General features: G+C 34.2%; 3 protein-coding genes across 3 annotated transcripts; all 3 read left to right on the top strand.

Annotated features, from left to right (window-relative positions):
• Positions 1-338: 338 nt before the first annotated feature.
• On the top strand, positions 339-15668 carry Ak1 (Adenylate kinase 1). Its single transcript, XM_089631179.1, has 3 exons — positions 339-526; positions 13865-14380; positions 15447-15668. Exons 1-3 carry the CDS (start codon positions 371-373, stop codon positions 15516-15518), a joined length of 744 nt encoding a protein of 247 aa, XP_089487305.1. The 5' UTR covers positions 339-370; the 3' UTR covers positions 15519-15668.
• Positions 15669-17095: 1427 nt separating this feature from the next.
• LOC149424138 (uncharacterized) lies at positions 17096-18953 on the top strand. Its single transcript, XM_089631043.1, has 2 exons — positions 17096-17402; positions 18499-18953. Exons 1-2 carry the CDS (start codon positions 17147-17149, stop codon positions 18951-18953), a joined length of 711 nt encoding a protein of 236 aa, XP_089487169.1. The 5' UTR covers positions 17096-17146.
• Positions 18954-20145: 1192 nt separating this feature from the next.
• Positions 20146-23779, top strand: LOC149424137 (calcium and integrin-binding protein 1-like). The gene is made up of 5 exons (XM_089631178.1): positions 20146-20384; positions 20484-20518; positions 20600-20847; positions 22618-22819; positions 23309-23779. Exons 1-5 carry the CDS (start codon positions 20334-20336, stop codon positions 23328-23330), a joined length of 558 nt encoding a protein of 185 aa, XP_089487304.1. The 5' UTR covers positions 20146-20333; the 3' UTR covers positions 23331-23779.

Here is a 23779-nt window from a genome sequence, read left to right as displayed (position 1 = left end):
AAAGACGTAAGTCTCAATAAAAATATCCGCAGCAAACTGCCCCCTATGCAGCTAAATATTGGCACGGGTTCACTCCGAAAGTTCGCCTTGGCAGAGACAGCAAAAAAAAAGCGATTTATGTGTCAGGTATTTTAGTATGGTCTTGACTGAACCATTTTCATGGCGCGCCTACACACCTTAAATTGTAACGGAAAATCGGATTTTTTATAAACACAAGATCCAAAACAAACACAAAAAACTAATTTATTACAAGATGATAGGATTATGATGTGTTTGGGAGAATGGTAATGCGCATTTGAGGCACAGTGCTTGAGCCAAGAAATATTTTCCGGGATTGTTTTCATTAGTTTAGTTCTGTTAGTCGGTACACATGTCGGACTTGTGCGAACAAAGGCCATATTTCCAGAAGCGCGCCAGCGAGGACCAGCATGTGTCGGTTATATCCTTCTTCGTCGTCATCATCGTCACGCTATTCCCTCCAGATTATAGGCAGTTCGTCCTACCATGGTCTCTACAGAAGTACATGGTACGAAAATAAAATGTGAATATAAAATATAATACGTTCGTTACTAAGAATAATGCTTAATTTTTCATGTTTTATATGCATTTTCCAACTTCTCCGCATAGATAAAATAATAAAAAAAAATTACTTTAAAACATTGTTTGAACTGAGTTGATAAAATTGGACATTTGAAAACATCAATAATGTTAGGTTTAATCAACGTCGAGTTAAAAGTTACAATTTTAGAAAAATATCGGTATGAAAAGTGTATATTTGTGTAATGTCTAGATTCATCAAATTATGTGTGTTCTCATAAATTAATAAAATTCACAAAATGTACAACGTGTTTACATTTGAGATTGCTGCAGTGTTTAGATTTTAGTTTTTAAAAACACGCTGGAATTTCACATATGACGTAAAACCGCGTTGGTACCCAAAGTGAATGAATACTTCCAGTTTATTAATAAAATATAAAAACGTCAATTTTAATTTATTTAAGAAACTTTTGTTTATAGTGAAACAGTTATATCTAAACTAATTCCAGAATTTTACTCGCAACTTTCGTAAAAACAGATTTTTTGCAACAATACATTGTATTTTTTCTTGACGGTTTATACAATACACTCGAAACCTTTCACAGCCCGCATCTCTGTAAACATGTACGTGTCAGCTTTCGTTTAATTTATAAAGTCATTGCTTCAATTTAATAAATAATTTATTAGAGCCGTATAAATGCATCAAAAGTTTTTTTCTACTTATCCAGGCGCGGTCCGTCATTACATGCTGTGGATGCTCCACATCCCTTGCATTTTAGAGTAAAAAGATTTGAACTTCTAACCATAAACAGCAATACTGCAATTTAAGTGTTATAATATTTCTACAGCGACTTTAATGTGATTTTTTTTACAAAAACGGCGCTGTAAAAAATCATACAAATATTATTACTATAAGACATCGTGCATATTATCGTCCCGTTTCTGTGTACGCCCAACGAACGACACGATACACACAGCACGGCGAGTCTAAATACATATTATACATTCTCAAATACTGTGAAACGCGTAAAACCAAAACCTCCTAGATCACAAGGCCGGGACACTGAAACAAATCAGCCTTTGCTCAATCCTAGCTTGTATGGGAACATCCAAAAAATGTATTTTTATCAATTTTTAAAAACTGACTAAAACATTTAAAACTGTTTTGATAAGTATGAATAAATTGAATAAAAAAATTGAAACGGAATTTTTTGCAGAATCTCATACAAGTTAGGAGGCTGCTTTGAATGAGTGTCCCGGCCTTGTGATCTAGGAGGTTTTGGTAAAACACACTATGGTGTGGAAGCGATCTGTAAACCGTATCCAAGAATGCTAGAACGTACGTTCTAGTTAGAGTCCCGCAAGCCAATATCTTCGTCAACTTTATACGATACGATGACAGCATCCAACGTACAAAAACCGTTTTTAATGCTCATGTGTATAATGCACAGAATCGTATACTCTATTACTAATCCATTGGATTTTATGCGCGCGCTGCTTTGACAGTTTGCTTTGAGCTTGAATACTGAATTCTATTTTTTATTGAATATTATTAACCTGCGATTTACTTTTTAATCATAATTTACATAAATAAAAATGAATACCCAAAATAAGATGGATTCTTCGACAACGTGTTCTAAATGATAATAGTGAATTGTTTTGTTGTGTATAATTGAATCATTAATGTGAAAAAGTTTTGTGTCTCGGCCATTTGCGGAAAAAAAACTTATTCTGGATACTGGAAATATTGAGATATGGAACTTAATGGATTTTTAGAGATAATTTTAGACGGTACCTAATTGTATCTTGTTCATGGGCTAGCGTCTAGATTTGCATATTTGATATCAAGTACGTAGTAAGTACGAGTATAAACATTTGATGTCCTTTTACAAAATTCACCGACCGCCACTGCTATCTACATGTATTTTTCGACAGTAATCACAAGACCTCCGCGAGGTCTACAGAGTAGCGTGATTGTGTTTAATTTCATAAAAGCGTACCTACCGTAATTTAATTATTATGCCACAACTATGGTCCAAACATCCACCCGCACGAAAACTTCCTATATTATAAATATGAGAGAAAACTAGTTAATAGTTTACGCACTAAATTAAAGAGCATAACTTTGATAATAATGTTCTGGTTTGGGAACACCCTTTGTCCGCCATGCAGCACGTTTGTTCACTCGGTTGGTGTGGGTGACGCATTGCACATAAGCTCAACTTTAAGTTACTTTAATTAACTCCTATATTATCGATTTATTAAGGAAATATCTGATACTATCTACAGTTTATCTGCAAATAAAAATGATTTTTTTAATAATTTTAGAAACTATAACGTAATAACAAATGGTGTGATTTTGGATCACATTTTTATAACTAGTAATTCTGTGATCACGCGATCAAAAAATAAATTCACTGTTTTTTGAGCATATCCCAAAAATAAATGCTGTTTTTGACGATATTCAAAGATGAGATACTGTTTTTGAAAGCAAATGAAAGACTGTTTCAGATTTGCAAACGGGCAATCAAAAATATATTTTTAAATACGCAAATAAACCGAAAAATATTTAGAATGGCTTACTGATGATTTTTTTCTTGTAAACTTTATTTACCTCCTTATATACGAAACAAAAAAATTCATTTTATTTTTTTGGAAGAATTATTGAGTAAAACCACAAATTGAAATATTTAATTATTGAAGACGATATTAGCGATTCCTAAACGAAAATTTAAACAAAGATAGTTGCCAATAAAAATGTGCTGTGAGAAAAATGAAGACAATGTTGGCAGTTCTTATTCGAAGTATGATACAGTTGTATATGACCGAAGGAGATAGGGTCACATTAGCTCAGTTGGTAGAGCGATTCTCCAGCAATGCAAGGGTCCTGGGCTCAAGTCCTAGATTTATTTTTTATTTTTTTTTATTACTCGTATTTTAATACACATCATATGGGTTACATTAATACATACATATTTTGCAAAATATAATATTAAGGTTCATAATTGGTCATGTATACCTTATCAGAAAAGAGGAGCTCTTGTGCCTGATAAGGGAGCCACGATTCTGAATTCTGATTCTGAATCTGAATTCTGAAAAAAATATGTGACCGTATCTTTTTCTGTTTCAAATTTTCATTTAGGAATCGCTAATATATCTCTTCAATAATTAAAAAAAAATAGTTAGACAAGCGTATTATAAGGTTAACGTCACTCCACTTTTAATATATTTTTAGACAAGCGTATTATAAGGTTAACGTCACTCCACTTTTAATATATTTTTTAAATTGGCTAACTTTGATCGGGTGAACTGTTTCTGATTTATAGAATAATTTAAAATTATACTGAAGCGTCTCTAATAAACGTTTAAACGCAAAGAAAAAGTTTACTGTTCTCTCTCTCTCTCTCTCTCCATTTAAATCTGTTTATATTATATGCGTGAACGTAATGTAAAAGGATATAGAACGAGTTTTATAAAGACGTATCGTTTAGTGACAGGTATACACTACTTAAACGCTGAAGTAAAATGTGAAATGGGAAGATAATCATCATTACGGTGAACATGGGGAAATGCTACATTTACATGGATTTTCACTATGAACAATGAAATTCGAATGGTAATGGGTATTAATTTCAGGGAATATAATATTCGAAGATTTCTAAAAATGTATGCAAAACGAAGATTTTTACTTTGCCCGTGTCATCAATAATTCACCCATAAATCTATCATCAATAACGTACGTACATTTTATTCACCGACAAATGTATTGACGTTATATGAAGGCCGTGACGGGAAATGTACAAAATTATTACAAATTGGTTTCCATTAGTATTATTGATATAAATATTCAAGTACATGAAAATTGTATCACTCAAAATTCAAAATCCTTTTTCGTTATTTCAATGGATTTGCATATGCCTGACGAATATTACGTAATGCAAATATTCTTAATTATTTGATAATGTGTAAAGATAAAATTTCAAACGGCTATACACAAACAATTTTGATTCTAGCTTTATTCTTGCATTTTGATTTTTTGGGAGATATAGATATAGATATAGTAAAAATAAAATAAAACCTTTTTAAAAAATATATGGTTTGACTAAGGATTGAACCTTCCTACCCAGGAACAGGAGTCGACAACTCTACCAACCTTGCCAAATGCCGATCGGGTAGGACCGACATTCATTTCTTATATTAACTGCTGTAATGTCACCCAATTTCTGAGAAATGCTTATGTCTGTGCCCGCGTGTTATGCACGTGATTGTCATCGACAACTAGAGGTTGTAGCTCAATCGGATGTCGGGAAGTGAGTTAATTTCTGTTTCCAAGATTTGCATTCATTTACTCCCGAAATCAAAAGCGACATTCAAATAGATGTATTTAGAAATGGCTTGTTTAGAATAATAAATATACCATATCTGTGAAAGTGTATATTATCGCTTTTATTGTTAGTCTAAATTCCTAAATTTTTCAAATTATTTAGAAATGTGTACGGTAATTTTTCTTCGTCCTTATCAATGGCTAAGAACACAGTTTTCAAATCTGTATTATAGTTTTTCACAAAGGGGGTATCCAAAACAACAAAAAAAACAAACGAAAAAATTGGAAAAATAATACAGTTTTGCTGATAAATAATCATTATTCTTAGACAAAAATATACTGTTTACCAAATTATGTTTTGACTTCCTAAATACTTTACCCGTAAAACGGAAAAGAACACCAAAAAATAATCGTGTTAAAAAAAACGAGTGTATGAAATAGGAAATCCGCGTCGTAAATATAGTATTTATAACTGATAAAGTGATTTCTTTTAATTATTGTTTTTTTGTGTTTAATTCGTAGTACTCCATTTATTTTTTTTTTAATTTAATTAAAATCAAATATAATTTAATTAAGACAGTTTGACAAAACCAAAAAAAAATACTTGCAGAACATGATAATTATATTATTAAATTTTATATTAATTAAAATAATGATAAAATGATCCTTGAAGTTTAAAATTTAAACTAAAGCCAAATTGAGTAAATTTTCACCAAATTTACGCAATTTAATTTAATCAATTAAAGAATAAAATGAAGGCAAACATAACTTTTTTGAGGAAACTAACCTTTTTTAGAAACAGATTTTTATTATAGTAACAAAAGGGTCATATATTTAGATAACATTTCAGTAAGTTTGGGTTAAAATTATGATAAACAGTTTTTACTACGTGAGAAAACGGTATTAATTTTTGGTGTCTGGTACTTATTTGACTAACGTAAACTTAAATATATAAGTAACTTTTCAATATAAAATAGGATGTAAAAAATTAGGTGAACATTTACCTATTTCTGGTTGAAAATGTACAAAACAATTTTTTTGTAAGCATTGCACCTACCTACAAAGACCGATATAAATCATAGCGGATAAGTAGGTGAAACTTAAAAACATCGTGCAAAAGAAAGTGTATTAATATAATAATGTTATGATGAGAGGATATGTTTTTATTTGAAATGGACTGGAACCTCTTGTCTGATGCTGACGATACGAGATGGAGCCACCTACTCGGTAAACTATCTTGAATCTTGATTTAAAAAGAAGTCATTTTGAAATGATTATAGTTAAATATTTGTCATTACAATATGTTAGTTACGACAATGGAATAAAAAAATATATTTGCGCCTATACTTACAAGAGATCTCTGGATGCAAATAAATGGTCGATTACGAAACTTATGCAACGGTCAACTTGCGTGAAGAATTTATTTTTGTGTTTGGGGCAAGGTTGAATGCGTTTCATGGCCGATCTAGTGAGCACATTTTCTCAATAAGCGCCAACAAGTCAAAAAGTTATCACAAATCAATTATACATTTTGCAAGCAATACTCTACAGTGTTACTCTTTTTAATATGTTGTCTTTTGTTTCGTTTGCCCAGACTTGTGTCGCGTATTTTGCGCGCATACCTACTTTTCCATTTCAAACGGATTATTTGAAATCGCGCCAAACTATAAATTCAAATAGCGCTGATTTTAAAGTTTGTTTATTCGATTCCATAGATTTTACAACGCGTGCGAAAAAGACAAAAGAGCGCGAACATGTCACTTTGAAATATCATGTTCGTGAATAATTTTCGGTGGGTATAAAGCAGAAAAAAATATTTCAACGATAGTTTATCGTAATTCGAGTTTATCTTTTGTCAGTTTTATCAATAAACGTGGGCATAGTATTATTTTAATCGTGGGTTTGAAGTTTAAATCCGGAGCTCAGTTTGTAGCAGGCAGTGAGATAGTGCAGTGCTTGTCGCGTCTGTGCTTTAGGAATTCAAATCATTTAAATGGTACGTAATAATTTTCCGACTAAAATCGTAACATTTATTATAATCACATATTTATATTTCAATAATATACTTTTCGTTTTGTCGTTTGTGTAGTTTCTCTTATCTAACTGTTCGTATGCTTTGTGCTATTAAATTAGATTTTATGAAAATTCTTCTGTTGACATTTCCGTGTCCTTGGGAGTAACATTAAAACTCTGACTGTATCCTATTAATATTTTACAATTTCCGATATACCTACAATGTGCGCTATTAAATTTCTTAAGATATTTAAAAATACAAATAATCGGAACACGCTCAATAAACAGTTTTTTATTTTAAAAACACTTCGTATAAGTTAGATAATAATGAGAAGTAACTATTCCAATTTCCAGAAATGGAAAATAATGTATTTTAGTAGCTATTTCCTTTGAAAAATACAATAGTTTATTTCTTAATTCAACCTAAACTAAGTACCTATATTAAGATAGGGTTCATATTAATCTAACCTAACCTAATAACAATGAACGCCAAGTTCCGTTATTTTAACGAAATAACAATTAAAATGATTTATGTTCCTTTTCCAGAAACTGAAATACTTACTTCTCATTATTATCTAACTGCTACAATGTTTTTAAATTAATTTTATTTAGCGTATCTCTGTTTTGTGTACGTTTACTGTTTAGATAAATTATTGATTTTTATTACAAATAAATTGCAACAAGAAACGTTATAATTTTGGTTCCGTTAATTTCCGCAAAAAATATTACGAAACAAAATCTTTTAAATCATAAATTGAAGTTGTAAAAGAAAATATTTACTTTGTTTTCTTATCATCGTTCATCCATTCGTTAAGATTTTGAATTAAGATTAAACAGAAATTAACCCATAAATAATATCAAAAGATAGGTAGGAACTACCAATTTGTGATAAGGTCATCTCTTAATCTGTCCAGTTTTGTTGTTTCGCTGGTTAGTTAAAATATTAAAATTAAAGTTCTTGAAAGAACTGCTTTGTTCTTAACAAAAGATATGTGGATCATGCAATTCTCGGTAAAATTACCAATAAAGTTATATCACAAATTTTTATCGGCTGAGATTTACCTGGTTGAAAGGTGTTATTTTTAGGGTCACGTGATTTTTTTCAAAGTTAAATGAAAGTCATTGGACTGCTTAAATTTTCTGCATCGCATCCATCTGTCTTTAATGCTGAGCTCAATACCGAGAGGAATTTAAAGTCAATTAAACGTGAAATTAATGTCCCCTTAATCCGTAACGCAACAAATAAATTGCATTATCGGATGCCAGAAAGATAGCGGACAATACATTAGTTGACCAAGTCATGTGATTTGTAGCACTGAATATTTAATCTCTAGAAATGAGATATTCACCTATTTTAAAATAAACTGTAATTGCTATTTACATTAGACCGTTCGACTCCTAGACTCCAGACACGCCAATGAAGTACCGTAATATGTGGTGACTTTTGAGTCCGGGGGCGACTCTGATCGTCGCGGATGTCTGCGTTCTCGCTACCACTGGAAATTTATCGCTTTTTTAATTATTTTTTTTGGGCATCGTGGGTTTTGACACTTCCAAAATAAGTATCAAATTAGTTGATTTCTAGTTACATATATTCAAAAATATTGTCGGTTGATTTGTGAAGCTGTTTTTTAGATCTGCAAATACCTGAATAAGACATCTTGCAGACAGAGGAAAATCTTAATATATATTTTTTTAATTATAATAATGTTGGTTAATTATGTCACTGTCTATCGATAACGTATTATATAACTATGTACTTGAATATTCTTTACAATTTTTTTAATTGGTTTATCATTGTAATAAGCTTAAAAAATTGTGTATCAAACTCCGAAAGGTAACTAATCAACGCGTTTTGATTTTGTTTGATACCCCAAACACATTCATCAATATATATGGTTAACCTAAAATTTTGCGATAGAATCTTTTTTTTAGTTATTTAGTTTCAAAGTTGAAATTTGATCAAAGTAACCACGTTTTACGGTATCAAGATAGGTTTTCCATTTTTGAAAATATAAACAGAAATATCTGTGGCATTGTGACGAACTTAATGCACTGAACCGTATTCTGGTTTTGTTACAATGCCAACTTATTATGTCGCTTGACACAACACACTATTGTGTGAAATATTATCAATTACATCCAGTGGAGTGCCTTGACTTCTTTTCTGATGTGGCAGTTTTCCGAAACAAAATAATTTAAGGTTGAATGTGATTCCAGATTTTATTACGGCGTTAGGGCCGAAACACACTGAGCGTATCTTGCGCAGCTCATTTTACGTCGCGTCAAACGTATACATCGCGCTACATACAAATTCTCCTGCACATGCCTCACCGTGCGTATTATACGTTGTTACGCCGAGCGTAATAGTAGGTCCTAGAAGTCTCGCGCTTGTAAATAATTAAAAATAATTTTATACATGTACTCACATATATATGTTTTTTTATAAATTTAATTATGAGAGGAAAATATAACTAACGAAACTGAACGATATTTATATTTTAAGGACCACTGGATTTTAATTTGATGTCAGTAATTTATTTTTATTTAATTTTGAGGAAACAAAGGATAAAATATGGGATGTGCAAGGTGCTTTTATGAGTGGAAGGGGGTGCATGGACCAGATCTTCTCATTGCGTATGCTCACCGAGAAGTTTCTGGCATCTTAACATTCTGAATCTGACTCAGGAAATTGCGTCTCTATATGAGGGAAGCGTTGCATGTGTTAGGGTGAACGGTGGTTTTACGGGGTGGTTTGATATCACAAAAAGTGTTAAACAAGGCTGCGTAATGTCACCGTGGTTATTCAATCTATACATGGATAATTGTATGCAAGAATTGAAAGAGGTGGGATTGGGCGCGAATTTGAGTAATCTGAAAGTATGTTGTCTGTTGTATGCTGATGATGCGGTGCTGATTGCTAATAGTATGGATGATCTGCAGTCTCTCGTGTCTAGGATGAACGAAGTATGCATGATGAATGAGTTAATGATGAATGTAAGTAAGTCTAAAGTAATGGTGTTTGAAAGAGGTAGTACGAAAACAGTGTGCAATATAGCTGTGAATGAGGAATACTTGGAGCAGGTGGATGAATTTGTGTATTTAGGAAGCGAGATTTTAGCTGCTTCTGAAATCACACACGCAGATTTTCAGCTGTATCTATCGTTATGAATATAATAAAATTTTAGGAGACACAGTATTAGGCTGCGTCAATTTTAACACAATATATTATATTATGTAAAACCAGAGTGAGGAATACTTGGAGCATGTGGATTAGTTTGTATATTTAGGAAGTATGTTTACGAGAGATGGGAAGGCTGACAGAGATATTGAAAGAAGAGTAAATTCAGGTAACTCCATTAATGGAGGACTGAACGCAGTTGGCGCTAAAAAAAAATTGTCCAAAGAAGCGAAGTTAGCAGTCCACAATGGAGAGCTGGTACCTACCCTGATGTATGGAAGTGAGGCATGGAACTGGCAAAGAAAGGATGAAAGTAGATTGAATGCTGTTGAAATGAGATCCCTGAGGCGTATGTGTGGTAAAACCATGTATGATCGTGTGAGGAATGTGGATATCCGCAAAGAGTGCAAGGCTGATGTAAGCGTAATGAGTAAGATCAAGAAAGGGACGCTTAGATGGTTTGGGCATGTAGAGCGAATGAGCGAAGAAAGGAGTGTAAGGAGAATATACTATGCAAATGTGAATGGTAGCAGAAGGCTCGGGGACGCCCGAGAAAGACATGGCACGACCAAGTGAATCAGATACTTGAGTCGGGCCATGTCAAGAGTCAGAACAATAGAAGAGTATGTATGAGACGATGTATGAATGTGAATGAGGCAAGGAGTGTGTGCCAAGACTGAATTGTTTAGCGGTCCGTCCTCTCTGCCTACCCCTGCGGGGAAACGGCGTGATGGTTAGTTAGTTAGTTAGTTAGACTCGTCCGCGCAATTGAAAATTCGTCGATGACTAAGCAAATTGAATTTTTGTTTTATATTAACAAAATTTATTTGTTTCAAAATTCACAATGTTCAAAATTAAGTAAAAATGTAACATTCTCAATGTTGCATTTTAACATGTGGTCCTGGCTTGAATTTATATTTTTTTTTTCCGAGAGTGTTTTATGCGATAAAAAAGGTGTTTTCTGTGCACTCTTCTTTCCAACCTTAAAATTTTCCCTGTACGCTCCTAGCATTTCAATGCATACAAATCAAAGGCAGCATAATAATGATCACGTATAACGCAGAAGAACATCTCCACGTAGAAACTGGCAGCGGATATGATTCATTATGGAGACAGACAGGAGGTCGCACTAAACAAACCATCCTTATTATAGCTCTTGTAATAACCATGGAGTTATCTAACTGTGGACATCGCTGTTGGAAAAGTGGATTTATTATCTATCGAATGCGCTAATGTTCAGTTTCTTTCTTTACAGTGGTTTCACATAAAGTTATATTGTTTTCTAACCAAAAAAGATTGTCAGATTGACCCACTTTTCTACTCTGACCCACAAATAAAACTTACAGATATAAATTTTTTTTAAATTTATCTCTTTAAAATATTCGTAATCCGATTAAAAACGGGACTGCAGGCCCTTAACAAATGAATTGATAGGTTTCCTGTCAAAGTTTGGTAAAGAGATAATGTATTATCGCGTTATTATCGAATGTATTTCGTCATTATATATTTATGCAGGTGCATGGACAAGTGTTCCGATATATTACGAATTTACTAAAAGTTTATCGGGAAACCTGTTAATTCATTCATTAAAGGCCTGCAATTCCGTTTTTACGGATTACCAATAATTTAAAGAGATTCTTACTAAATTAGCAATGCTCATTTTTATCCGTGCATGATGACTACCGAATTTCAATTGCTCATTATTGTTAAACATGCACTGTAAATAGATTCTCAATTTTATTTCAGCACAATAACAATTGGATCATGAAATAAAAAAATAATTATTCTTGTTGACTTATACCATTCGCGTCAGAGCCCAGCATTTTATTCTGAAACTCTTTCAGAAATAAATGCAATTATCCCCTGATATTATAATTAATCATTTTTTAACTTTGTGACACCCCAAAGTCATTCAATCCTCTTCAAGTCATATCACGACAATTTTCAATTTGTATTTATTTTTATGCGTAACGAGTGATCAATTATAAAACAAAATCAAACCGTGATAATTAGGAGCCGAATTTTTTTAAAGTCTCTTTTGAGTTTCTTCTGTAATCGCGCCCGAGGGCATTAGCCGAGTTATTTACTCTTGTACCAGCTCTGTTACTCATGTAGGTACACAATCATTACGTAAAAAGCGTCTTATCGTAAGCAAATAGGGTAGCCTACTGCGTCAATAAAATACTGGTGAATAAAATGGAAAAGGTTATTCAATCAGATCCGAGAATTGATATGCTCATTAGAAACATAATAGATTCTTAATTGAATCTATTTAAATGACAATAAATAACGGATATATGATTTAAATAATAATAAGTGATTATTTGTTCACGCCTCGCAAAAATAAACACGTTTTCAAGGCTCTCGAACACACCACAGGGCCTCTATTCTCGAGGTTCGACCCACTCGTTGTTCGAGTGGAAAGACTTTTGACGTTTGGCGTACGTAAGCGTGTACCTTAGACGAGACTCAAGAATAAGAATGTCGATCAATGTATGTACTTTCGACGGTGATTGCGAGCGGTCTGGATTGGAGAATCAATTCTGGAAGGGAAAACCGGTGCCTATGAAAGTTATATGTAGGTACTTGGACTTTTTGTACACCTCGTCTCAACAATTTAACTATTGTTAAAACAATTGGCAAGATTCAAGACCATGATTTTATTAATTTCTATGACATTTAGTTCTAGAATGTGGGTATATATGTATGTTTTATAAAAAATCTTTTTTGTTGAAAGAATATATTGAAATAAAATATCTACTTCGCCAAACATGCTAGGGATCCCTGTGTTGTCGCGGGTGAATTTTTCAGATAGAATTTATTAATATGATTCATAATAATAATTTTATGTAGCTAATATATAAAATATCTATTATATTAGCAGTTCTGTAAATAAATAATATTTTTTCGTATCAACATCAATAAGTATTTTTATTTTATTGTTATATTTTCTCTTAAATATTTTCTTGTATTTAATGAATAGAAAAAAAAAATTATAACTATACAATTATTTGTTCAAATAAACATCAAATAGGAATAAGAAAGTCCAAATAAACTCGACGATTTCACATTTGAAACTATACTGAATCATTAAAACGGACACCATCTTGAAACGGAAACGGAACGTACAAACAATATTTACAGATAGACCAAATGCAAAAATACAGAACTTCACTATGCTCTGTCAATAATATATTTCTAATTAATAAAAAATAAAAACTCAAATCAAATACATCATGAAACACAGAATTTATGAAATTTTCTGTAATTTAATCCTGCCCTTGCCTTCCCAGATATGAGCATTCCACCAAGATCCCAATATTGAATCCACCCACTCCCAAGAACCCAGAACCCATCTCCTATAAAAGACAATCGTGAAGCGATGGCAGCCAAGCAAAATAAGAGTCACTGCGCCACAAGCAAGGGATGCCACTCTGGAACTCCTTGCACATACAAAAAGCCTTGCTGCTGTTCAAAGAATCCAAGATCTTCGGTACCTTTTTTAAATTGCAATATTATCACTAACGTATTCTTTTATTTCGACTAAATAAAAAATATTAAGATTCTAATTTTAAGAAAACATAAACCAATTCCCTTTTTGACTAATGTAATGCGAGTTTGTAGAACCAAATCTTTTTCATTTGCTAAATATATTCAGTTTATGCAAATACGATTGTGCTAATGAACAAAATCCCAGAGCAGTTGGCCATACTCACATTTGAATAAATTATATCCGAAGATGAGTGATCTTGGCTTCATTCGATGCATTGCGTATGTCCCATGTTCTTATAGAATACTGTGTGTTCCAGGCGCCAGTTAGCTTGAAGGAGGCCAACCTGCCCGTGCTGTGGGTGCTCGGAGGCCCGGGCTCCGGCAAGGGAACACAGTGCGAGAAGATCATCGCCAAGTATGGCTTCACCCACCTCTCCACTGGGGACTTACTCAGGGCAGAGGTCGCCAGCGGCTCATCGCGCGGTAAAAACCTCACAGCCATCATGGAGCGGGGAGACCTCGTACCCAATGACATCGTCCTAGAATTGTTAAAAGACGCGATGGTCGCAAAGCTAGGTTCATCCAAAGGCTTCTTGATCGACGGATACCCCCGCGAGAAGGACCAGGGAGTGGCCTTCGAGAAGGAAATCATGCCGTGCACCATCATCCTATACTTCGATGCGTCGGAGGCCACTCTGACCAGCCGGCTGCTGGGCCGCGCTGAGAGTTCCGGCAGGGCTGACGACAATGCGGAGACCATCAAGCTTAGGCTTCAAACATTCCTGAAGAACAACGACCAGGTGCTGGCCCTCTACCCCACGAAGCTTAAAAGGGTAAGGCGGCATTGTCGAACAATCTTTACATACTTTTTTTTTTAAGAAAGACAAACATTCCCGGGTTACGAATAACCTGACAATATTTGAAAATCTCCTACTACCAACTCAGCCACAGACCGGTCAAAAATATCAATGGATGCATCATATATACCTATTTTATAAATTCTCAGAGGTCGTTAACTTCATTGCTTGGGTCGTTACTATGAGATATAACGAACTTATTTAATTATGAGTAATGCCACTTATCAATATTATTTTATGTATTTCAACGACTGTTTCTATACACATTGGCTTAATTTATGTATCTGATAGGTAGGTACTTACCTGGAACCTTGATAGAAAACCTACATGAATACTTTAAAATCAATATCACATTATAAATAAATAAGTACATTTATAGAGTCGATAAATAACATTTTAAATACACAATGAAAATTATAGGTAAATTGATAAGAGTGAGTAGCTATTATTTTTCTCCCAATAAGTAGGTATATCGATTTTATGCCGGAAAAAGTATTACATGATGGAAAAAAAATACTCTGTTAAATTGAAATAATTTCAGTCATCCTACAAAAACCTTTTATTCTTATAACGAATCATTTACTTTTTGGTGTTTGAAGAATAAATGTGAATTTTCAGATTTTTAAATACAACTACCTATTCGAATTTCGATTTTGTTTTCTTGATTGAATGGATGAATAAATGAAGTGGAATCTTTGAAGTGAACATTATCTCACTTCGCGACATCCGATCGGAAAATCTAAACTAGGGAGATGGATTCAAAGCAATTCATCAACTTTCAGTGGCCCTTAAGTGGCTTTAAAAAATACATATGTATACATAAATAGGTGTATTATAGTAAAAAAACTTTGTTTATCACAGGTTGATATTTTTACAATAGGTAATCAAGATAGATGATCGATCAGAAAACATACTGTAAATAATTTATTCAAAAGGTATTCATAAACATAGGGTGTACCTTTTTTACTTCTCCTTGAGTCTAAATGTACTATTGTTTAACTCAATAATTTTAAATATATTTAATATCCCTTATTTGTTGCAGATAAACGCAGAAGCTTCCGTGGACGCGATCTTCGCTCAAGTGGAGAAGGAGATTGACGCCATCGTCAAGTGAAGAGATGGAGAGCTGGACAAGTCATCTCCGATCTCTCGCTCTCGCCTCTCACTGCCACACCAAAGCTCTTCACCACTATTATTATTACCTCACTAATCTAATGCTAACTTATTTTTAGTTTTATCATACATAATATATTATAATAAATATTGAAAAATACCGCAGTTTTTTTAATAAACATAACACCTAAAAATCTGTAGAAGACTTGTAGTTCATATCTATGTAAATACGTAGTTTCGCCCGAGTTTCAAGTTTCGACAGTATTTTTATCTTATTAGCTATAGCAAAATACTGAACAAATGATTGAAAGTTTTGTTTTATTCGACAGTTAAATGGATATTTCAAAGCACTAAACTAAGCACTATCTACTGTACCATTAATTCGGTACAGTAGAATGTAAGAATATTCGTTGCGCACTCATACTGCCGTACTTACTAATTTCACTTGTTCTTCTCACTAGCTGAAGTCCTAGTAACCAGTTTTTCGAAATCAAATGTGGATATTAATATTTTCTTATAATTTTAAATGTCAGTGGTGCAAAATTGCATCAAATATCAAAATTCTGCTTTAAGGGGTGGTGCTAAAACGGGATAGATTGGTTTTTTGACATGTCTTATAGACAGTTACCTTTCTTTTGTTTTGAAGATGAAGTGTACAAAAAATCATCCATCTCGGAATAAAACTGTAGATTTGTTTAATAAAACAAAGCCATAGGACACTATTCTTCGTATATATATAAATATGTTTTAAGGGTTCTGCTAAGACCCGCCACGATTTTGGGGGAAATTTCAGCTCCATCAAGTTACATGTTGGGGACTCAACGAATCTCAAATTGAAATGGCCAAAATATTTGTAAAATAACAAGGTGATTGGGGGGGTCAACATTTATTTTGGGTTCGGACGGCTCGAGACACGGCCCTAAAGGAGCTTCGGAATCAATTCAGATCTTCAAAATATTTTAAGATAAGCTCTTTGGCTTGGCTGATAGAGATAGTACCTACCAATCCACTTATAATGATAGATCCTATCACCTGCAGTCAGTTAAACGAAGCAAAGCTAGGTAAAATTTAAGTCAATAAAAAAATGTTTTTGTAAAAGGTACAAAATAATACCAACAATTTATGAAAACCTTCCTAAAGCTGTTTGATTGAAACAATGTCCAGGCAGATCAGTGGAGTACCGTTCATTCAAGGGTTTTGTGATCAAAACAGATATTGAGGGCATCAGCGGAAACAGCTTGTGGTCGTGTCACAGTGTTGTGCTTGAGGTATGACATCAGCTGCACAATCTGTCAGAGGCCATTGAATCCCAACAATGATCAATTTATAATGATCATATATGTTCGTACTTGTCTAATCTGTCCTTGTGTATTTCCACTTTTCATTGTTATTGTATGGATCCTCGTGTGCAATTTCATAACTATTATTAACGTAACTAGTAACGAGAAATATAATCAATTTCTCATTATGTTCTGCGTTCTAACTAAAGTTGCAGTTTTACAAGTGCCGATGAATTTATTTATGTTCTATGTTGTATTATCAATAACATTACAGTATTTAGTTCTAAGTGAATGTCGACAATGCACGAGTGTTTCAGAAAGAAAAAAGAAGGAATATTTCTTAGTCGCTATGTGTCACCGATCGAAATTAAAAGTAATAGCTTCAGCTAATATAAAGTCATTAGTAAAGTGTGAAAAGCTCGCTTTATCCAAAAAGGGGGTCGCTTTTAATTTCAGCCCTCGAGAAAGGAATAACTTTAGACGAACGAGTAATGACTCCCAATTAACTTCATGCATGGTGTTTTCTTGTCCTGAAATAGAAAATTCAACTTCTCTTTCTGTGGACTCAAGATTTGATTATTACAGCGTGTATGCTGACCCCATACGTAAGTTTTATAAATTCATATATTTATTTACGGTACAATTGGATATTTAAGTTAATCATTTTTTCAAATCAAGATTACAAAACAATTAATATACAGTCTAAACACTTTAATATGATTCAAATTATCTAAAATTTACAATTAGGGTGCCCACAGACAAGAGAATTCAGTAGATAGTAGATTTGTATAAAAATCAAACAAACGCCGCCCGCCAGCCTCCACAGAAGATCTTTTTTTTTTAAATAAATGGATATAATATGCTTTATATTCGGTGAAAAACAATAAATCAATGAATTGGAATTGACATTATTGTTGCAGCGAAAGATATTTTCAGTTCGGGTGACTCTATTATGAACATGAAATCAAATCACTTACATATAAAGTTAACTCGGCTGGCTAAGTCTTCCGACACGATCACGACACAAGCAACATTATGGCTTACTATGATGGTGGTAGTGGGAGATTTTCAAATTTGTCAGATTATTCGTAACCCGGTAATGTTCGTCTTAGTTTTAAAAAAATGCAGGGCTGTCAATAAGGGAATTTATGATTTTAAAAAGAAAAAAGACATCATATGTCAATCTTCTCTCTGACAGCCTTATAAATTTTAGATTTTCATTAGACAGTTATAATTTATATTATCCATATTAAGTTTATTATTTATGTCTTAAAATTTTTAGGTAAAGTTGTCGATTTCCGCTTCATGCAAAGGTTTTTTAAAACACACCACTCGATTTCAACTTAAAAATATCTTACGGACTTAACTAACTATTTAAGTCGGGGGTTTAAGTAAACATGCACAAAATAGGTTTTAGGTTGTTAGTTTGGAATATTTTAATAATGTATGCGTATTTCCTAACCGTCAAACGTAACTTTGAAGAAAAAATGGAACTTTAATGCATCTTTTACCATCTCCCAAGACATAAATAGTTTCTTGTAGTAATTAGGTATGTTGAAACCAAGTGCTATTTATAATTTTTTCGTGAAGCGGAATTCGAAGCTTATTTTTTTATATTAAGTACATACCGTTACCAACCAATTTATTTGAAAGCTCTCTCAATACATAAAATAAAATAAATCCTATCAAATTGTCTTTTAGCTCCAATTAATTCAACTTGTATTGAAGGAGTTGGTGTGTTTGTAATCCACCTCTCAGAAGAAAGTTACAACAGATCAAAAGAAAAATGCCACAAATTCGGTGCTGGACTTCCTGACATTGCCAGCGAAAGCAGAACTAGAAGTTTATCGCAGATCATTGAATTTTATTTACCAAAGAATAGTCTCCATCAAGCATACATTGGCATGGACGATTTGGAAACTAATGGAGAGTTTTACAGATCCAATGGACAGGCCCTGACTTGCACAACCTATCGTGCTTGGGCCCCGGGACACCCCAGGAGGGGCCACTCTAACCATACTTGCTGTACCCTGGACTCTAAAAGAATGTGGCGGGCTTTGGATTGTGGACTAAAATTGCCTTTCATCTGCGAAATATACCCCGGAGGGTGGTACGAAGATTACGACCTTTATGAACACGGCATGGCTTGCCAATAAGATTTTATTTATACACTGTAATAAAATAATTGGATTAAACAATCAACTACTGCTTATTCGCACTAAATAACTGTGTTTTCGTTTTGCCTTTACCATCTTCCATTGTTGTAATTAATTTTCTTAGTACCTACCCAAGGTTCGTAGAAAATATACTTATATACTTATTAAATACCACCATTTAGGACCATAAACAACATTACCATGAAAAACCAATAATGTTATTTATCACACACAGTCATATTATTATTAACAGGCAGTTTTAAATTTAGGAACAAAATTATTGTTTACTTAATTAATGTTGTACTCGTAAATTTGTACTTACAAACTAAACATCCAGTCGCTTCACCGCAGGCAGAACCGGCCCTATGCGGGTGCAATTGGAGCAGTACGCTCCAGGCGCCGAATTGCCAAGGCGCTGATAACACTTTTACAGTTAACAGTGCTAACACATCACCCTTGAGATTATTTTTTGTAAAACCCGCGCTACACAAAAATACAAACCATCCGAATATTATTAAATACATCTACCTAGGCGTCTACTGGTTTTGACAAGGGGCGCCAATATTTTACTCACGCCAGGCGCCGTTTGGCTCAGGGCTTACTCTGATCGCAGGGACCGGTAAAGACGTAAATAGGATAAAACACCACACAATTAGTAACTACTGCTTGACATTCATGTAGTAGGAGACAGCTAAAAAAGGCCGGCCCTGAGCCAAACGCTAGTAAAAACCTGAAGGGCGCTGTGTTAGGTATTATCAGTACAGCACTGACTGCACAGGACCGGCCCTGTCTAAGAACCAAGTTACGAACGATTGAACTTTTAGTTACATCTTTTTTTCTGTATTCGTAATATCTACACTTCTACTTAGAGCCAATTGAATATTTAAGTATTTTTAGTAATAGTATTAGTCGGCTTATCTTGTCAGGCCTGCTATCAGAGAGCACGACTACCAAAAAATCAACTGAAATTCAGACCTTTAAGATTAATTTGCGAACCAAAACGTGAGCCGAGCCACGAATTACGTGAAAGGAACGAAGCAAGTTTCCCATAAGTTGAGGTTTAGGTCGGCAGTTCGGCTCGCATGTGTATACGGACTAAAACACACTTTACTTTACAGCATGTGTAGGTACTAGGTAGACGTTACGTCGCAATTTTATACCTAGCAACATTCATTCTTTGTTGTGACAGCCATGAAATGCATAGAAAATATGTCGCTTTAAAGTTTGACAGCTTGGTAATTTCTGCGTCCTCATTATTCATAATTGTGTAAATTTCTGAAACCATGACCGAAAATGCTATAAACCAAAGGCTCGACTGAAGTGTCCACACACATTTCAATTAAACAATTCGACTTATAATATTCAAAGTATTCGATAAGGATGGGGCAGGGCAGGAGTCAATTCACCGAAGAGGAGTTGCAGGATTACCAGGTTATTTGTAATATGACATATTATTTTCCGATCCGTAATCGAATCGTATACTTTCATAATGTTTGATTCCATTATATTTAATCACACATTTTTTTTCAGGATCTGACGTACTTTACTAAGAAGGAAGTATTATTGTAAGTATAAAATATGTCTCTTTATTTTCGGAAGTCGACATTGTATTTGACGGATGAATACATTGAGAATTTGTTTTGTAGTGCCCACCAGAAGTTCAAAGCCCTGGCCCCTGAGAGAGTGGGCCACAACAAAAATGCCAAACTACCCATGACAAAGATTCTGCAGTACCCCGAGCTCAAAGTGAACCCTTTTGGTGACCGGATCTGCAAGATATTCAGCTCTAGTCACGACGGTGATTGCACATTTGAAGACTTCCTGGACATGATGTCTGTGTTCAGTGAAACTGCTCCCAAATCTGTGAAGGCGGAGCATGCATTTAGGATGTTTGGTAAAGAAAATAAATTATCGTTTTTTTATGCGCAAATAGAATTGAGTTATCTCTTATTGATGAGCCATATTCGTACGACTCCCTAAAAACCGCATCACAGCTCCTTAAACTTAAATTAACCAAGTATTAATTGTGAGTACATACTCTTACAGTCTGACATCTGGCCTTGGACATGTGTAACTACACCTACAAACTACCTAGCATCTTATTTTTCTAATTGTACGAGGCGGCGTCGGTTCCAAGAGTCGTACGATCATTAATACACCGGGATCCGGGGGGCCCTATCAGGGGAGCCCTACCTGGGGAGCACAGTCATTCTCATTGCTCATACGCTCTGAGCTCACGGCTCCCGTTCAATTGAGTCGACTCTTTGAGCCGTACAAAAATATTGAACTGGTACCGTGGCTCACGCTCTTAACCCTTAAATGCATGATTTATTAATTTTTCTGGAAAAAAATATATTTTGTAGATATTTACATGCATATGCAAGGAAATATAAAGAATTTTATTTTTTTGTAATTTTTTAATGATATTTGATTAAAAAAAATTGTTGCAGGTTTACAACACCATGTATTTAATAAAAATTAATATGAACAGTTTATGTATGAAAAAAAAATAAAAAACCTAAAAAAAATTCTCAAAACTAATAAATGTACCGGAAAAATACGAGTTATTACATATAAGTATTGTATTATTGTATCTACTTACCTTAGAAAATCAAAATAATAACAGCAAAACAAAACTGTAATTCTAACCTCCAACCAATTTTCGAGAATCTTCACTTTGTTAAAGAAAAAGTGACATTTGACATTCGCGAAAGAAAAAAAAGGTGATGCCACTCAATAAAATATATTACCGTGAACTTGATAATTCTAAAACGGCATGCATTAAGTATACACCAAAGAGTTAAAGGTGGTTTGAACGGTATGTTGCAGTTTTGCAACAGTATGCATTTAAGGGTTAATAAAATAAGTTATGACCCATCGCTACTGGATACTATGATCTACCAAAGTAGTGTAATACATACGTTTACTTTTTGGTGGAGGATTTGATACTAATAATATTTCAGTTAAATAGCAGAATTCAGCAGGGGAGATGGTAAAAGACACATTTAACTTTTTTGTCACTGTTCAAAATTTCATGTGTTTTGACAGTTTCGGCGATGTTTTTTTCTTGTTTGAAATTTGTCAGAAAGTTCCATTTCAATCTAAATACGCACAAATTATTTAAATAACTGTAATTTTCTTTGTGTGAGAGCACGAAATTGTCTTCAGATATAAATGATTGATCTCAAATATACACATAGTTCCAATTACAATACTTATTTAATTACAATGACGATACATGCGAAATGTCTACAGAGCACTACGAGCTACTGATCTGTTCTACAGTTAAAAAGCTTGTGAGTTCTGCCAGTCTGACCGCCTAGCTTTCGGAGGCACTTGGTAGTATTTGGATATCTCCGTAAACGACTAGCACCATCTTCTAGCATACATCAATGCTACAATAACCCAAACTAGAAGCTAATAACCTATTTTGTGCATGTTTTTCCATCTCCCTGACATAAATACATTAAGTTGAGAGAAAGTGTTATTTCAGCAATTTGTGTGTAAAAAGCGTGAAGCAGAGTTGTGCACTTTTACTGATGTTTCTACTGTACTTAGCTATGGTTCGGCCAAAAACCGACTATTGCCTAGCGTCATCCAGAACGAAGCGCGATGCGGAAGCATATTTCGTTTTTGGTCTAAAATATTGGCTTGTTTTGTCCAGATTTTGATGGGGACGACATGTTGGGTGTGTCTGACCTGCGGCAAGTGATAGAGCGGCTGTGCGGGGCGGCGTCGCGCCTCAGCGAGACGGAGCTGCAGCACCTCATCCAGAACATCCTGGAGGAGGCGGACCTGGACGACGATGGGGCGCTGTCCTTTGCAGAGTTCGAGCACATCATTGACAAGAGTTCTGATTTCTCACAGTTAGTACCTACTCAATTTGAGCTCAAAACTTACCTTACATACTTACCCTAAAGAAACCGAAGACAAACATTGCCAATTTATACTATACAAGAAATCGAACAATCGACCACTCTTTTATGATATCTTAACATTTTATTTTTATCTATACTAATTTCGGCTATCTGTGCATTAGTACTGCATGAAATCTTACTCAATGAACTCACATTTGCTTTGAATTTAAGTATCATTTTCAAAATTGTAACTGTTTATGTGAATTCAGACTAGAGGCAAAGTGGGTACCGTACTATTGAAGAAATTATGTATTAGGTTGGAGCTATTAAAATGCAATAATTGTGCAGTCTCTGTATACCAGTATGTCTTAGATGAGTTTTATTGAAGAAATGACATATTAGGTTCGAGCTATTAAAATGCAATAATTGTGCAGTCTCTGTATACCAGTGGTGTCTTAGATGAGTTTTCTCATAATAATGTATTTATTTTTGTTTCAGTGCATTTCGAATTCGGCTGTGAATTATACCAATGGTATTATTAATAACGAGGTCTAGAATACTCACAATACTCCCGCCAACGAAGCTCATCTTTTCCTAAAAACATAGTTTATAAATTAATTTATGAATTTAAACAACCTGTTTAAACGATCTGATTAAAATATTTATACTCAAAAGATGCTCGTCTTTTATTCTTCTTCTTCTTCAATGGCGCTACAGCCCATTTCGAGCCTTGGCCTCCTTTAACATGAGCCTCCACCGCCCTCTGTCCTCGGCCGTCGTCTTCCAATCTGCAACATGGAGTAGTCCTCTGGCATCTTTCCTGACATCGTCCTCCCATCTCAGCCTAGGTCTGCCCGCCTTTCGTTTGCCTCCCGGGTGTCCTGTTAGAACCTTCTTTGGTACACGTGTGCTTGGCATTCGGTGCACATGTCCTGCCCATCTTAGTCTTTGGAGCCGTAAATGAGTAGA

This window comes from Hesperophylax consimilis, chromosome 4 (assembly GCF_061612785.1).
Source record: "Hesperophylax consimilis isolate HC1 chromosome 4, BYU_Hcon_1.0, whole genome shotgun sequence".
Lineage (NCBI taxonomy): Eukaryota > Metazoa > Arthropoda > Insecta > Trichoptera > Limnephilidae > Hesperophylax > Hesperophylax consimilis.
This window is presented reverse-complemented; position numbering and strand designations above follow the sequence as displayed.

Coding starts and splice junctions, on each gene's coding strand:
- LOC149424138 (XM_089631043.1), top strand. CDS start 17,147: ATGTGTCACCGATCGAAATTAAAAGTAATAGCTTCAGCTAATATAAAG. Junction 17,403..18,498: donor CGTGTATGCTGACCCCATAC/GTAAGTTTTATA, acceptor ATTGTCTTTTAG/CTCCAATTAATTCAACTTGT.
- Ak1 (XM_089631179.1), top strand. CDS start 371: ATGTCGGACTTGTGCGAACAAAGGCCATATTTCCAGAAGCGCGCCAGC. Junction 527..13,864: donor GGTCTCTACAGAAGTACATG/GTACGAAAATAA, acceptor TGTGTGTTCCAG/GCGCCAGTTAGCTTGAAGGA. Junction 14,381..15,446: donor ACCCCACGAAGCTTAAAAGG/GTAAGGCGGCAT, acceptor TATTTGTTGCAG/ATAAACGCAGAAGCTTCCGT.
- LOC149424137 (XM_089631178.1), top strand. CDS start 20,334: ATGGGGCAGGGCAGGAGTCAATTCACCGAAGAGGAGTTGCAGGATTAC. Junction 20,848..22,617: donor GCATGCATTTAGGATGTTTG/GTAAAGAAAATA, acceptor TGTTTTGTCCAG/ATTTTGATGGGGACGACATG. Junction 22,820..23,308: donor AAGAGTTCTGATTTCTCACA/GTTAGTACCTAC, acceptor TTTTTGTTTCAG/TGCATTTCGAATTCGGCTGT.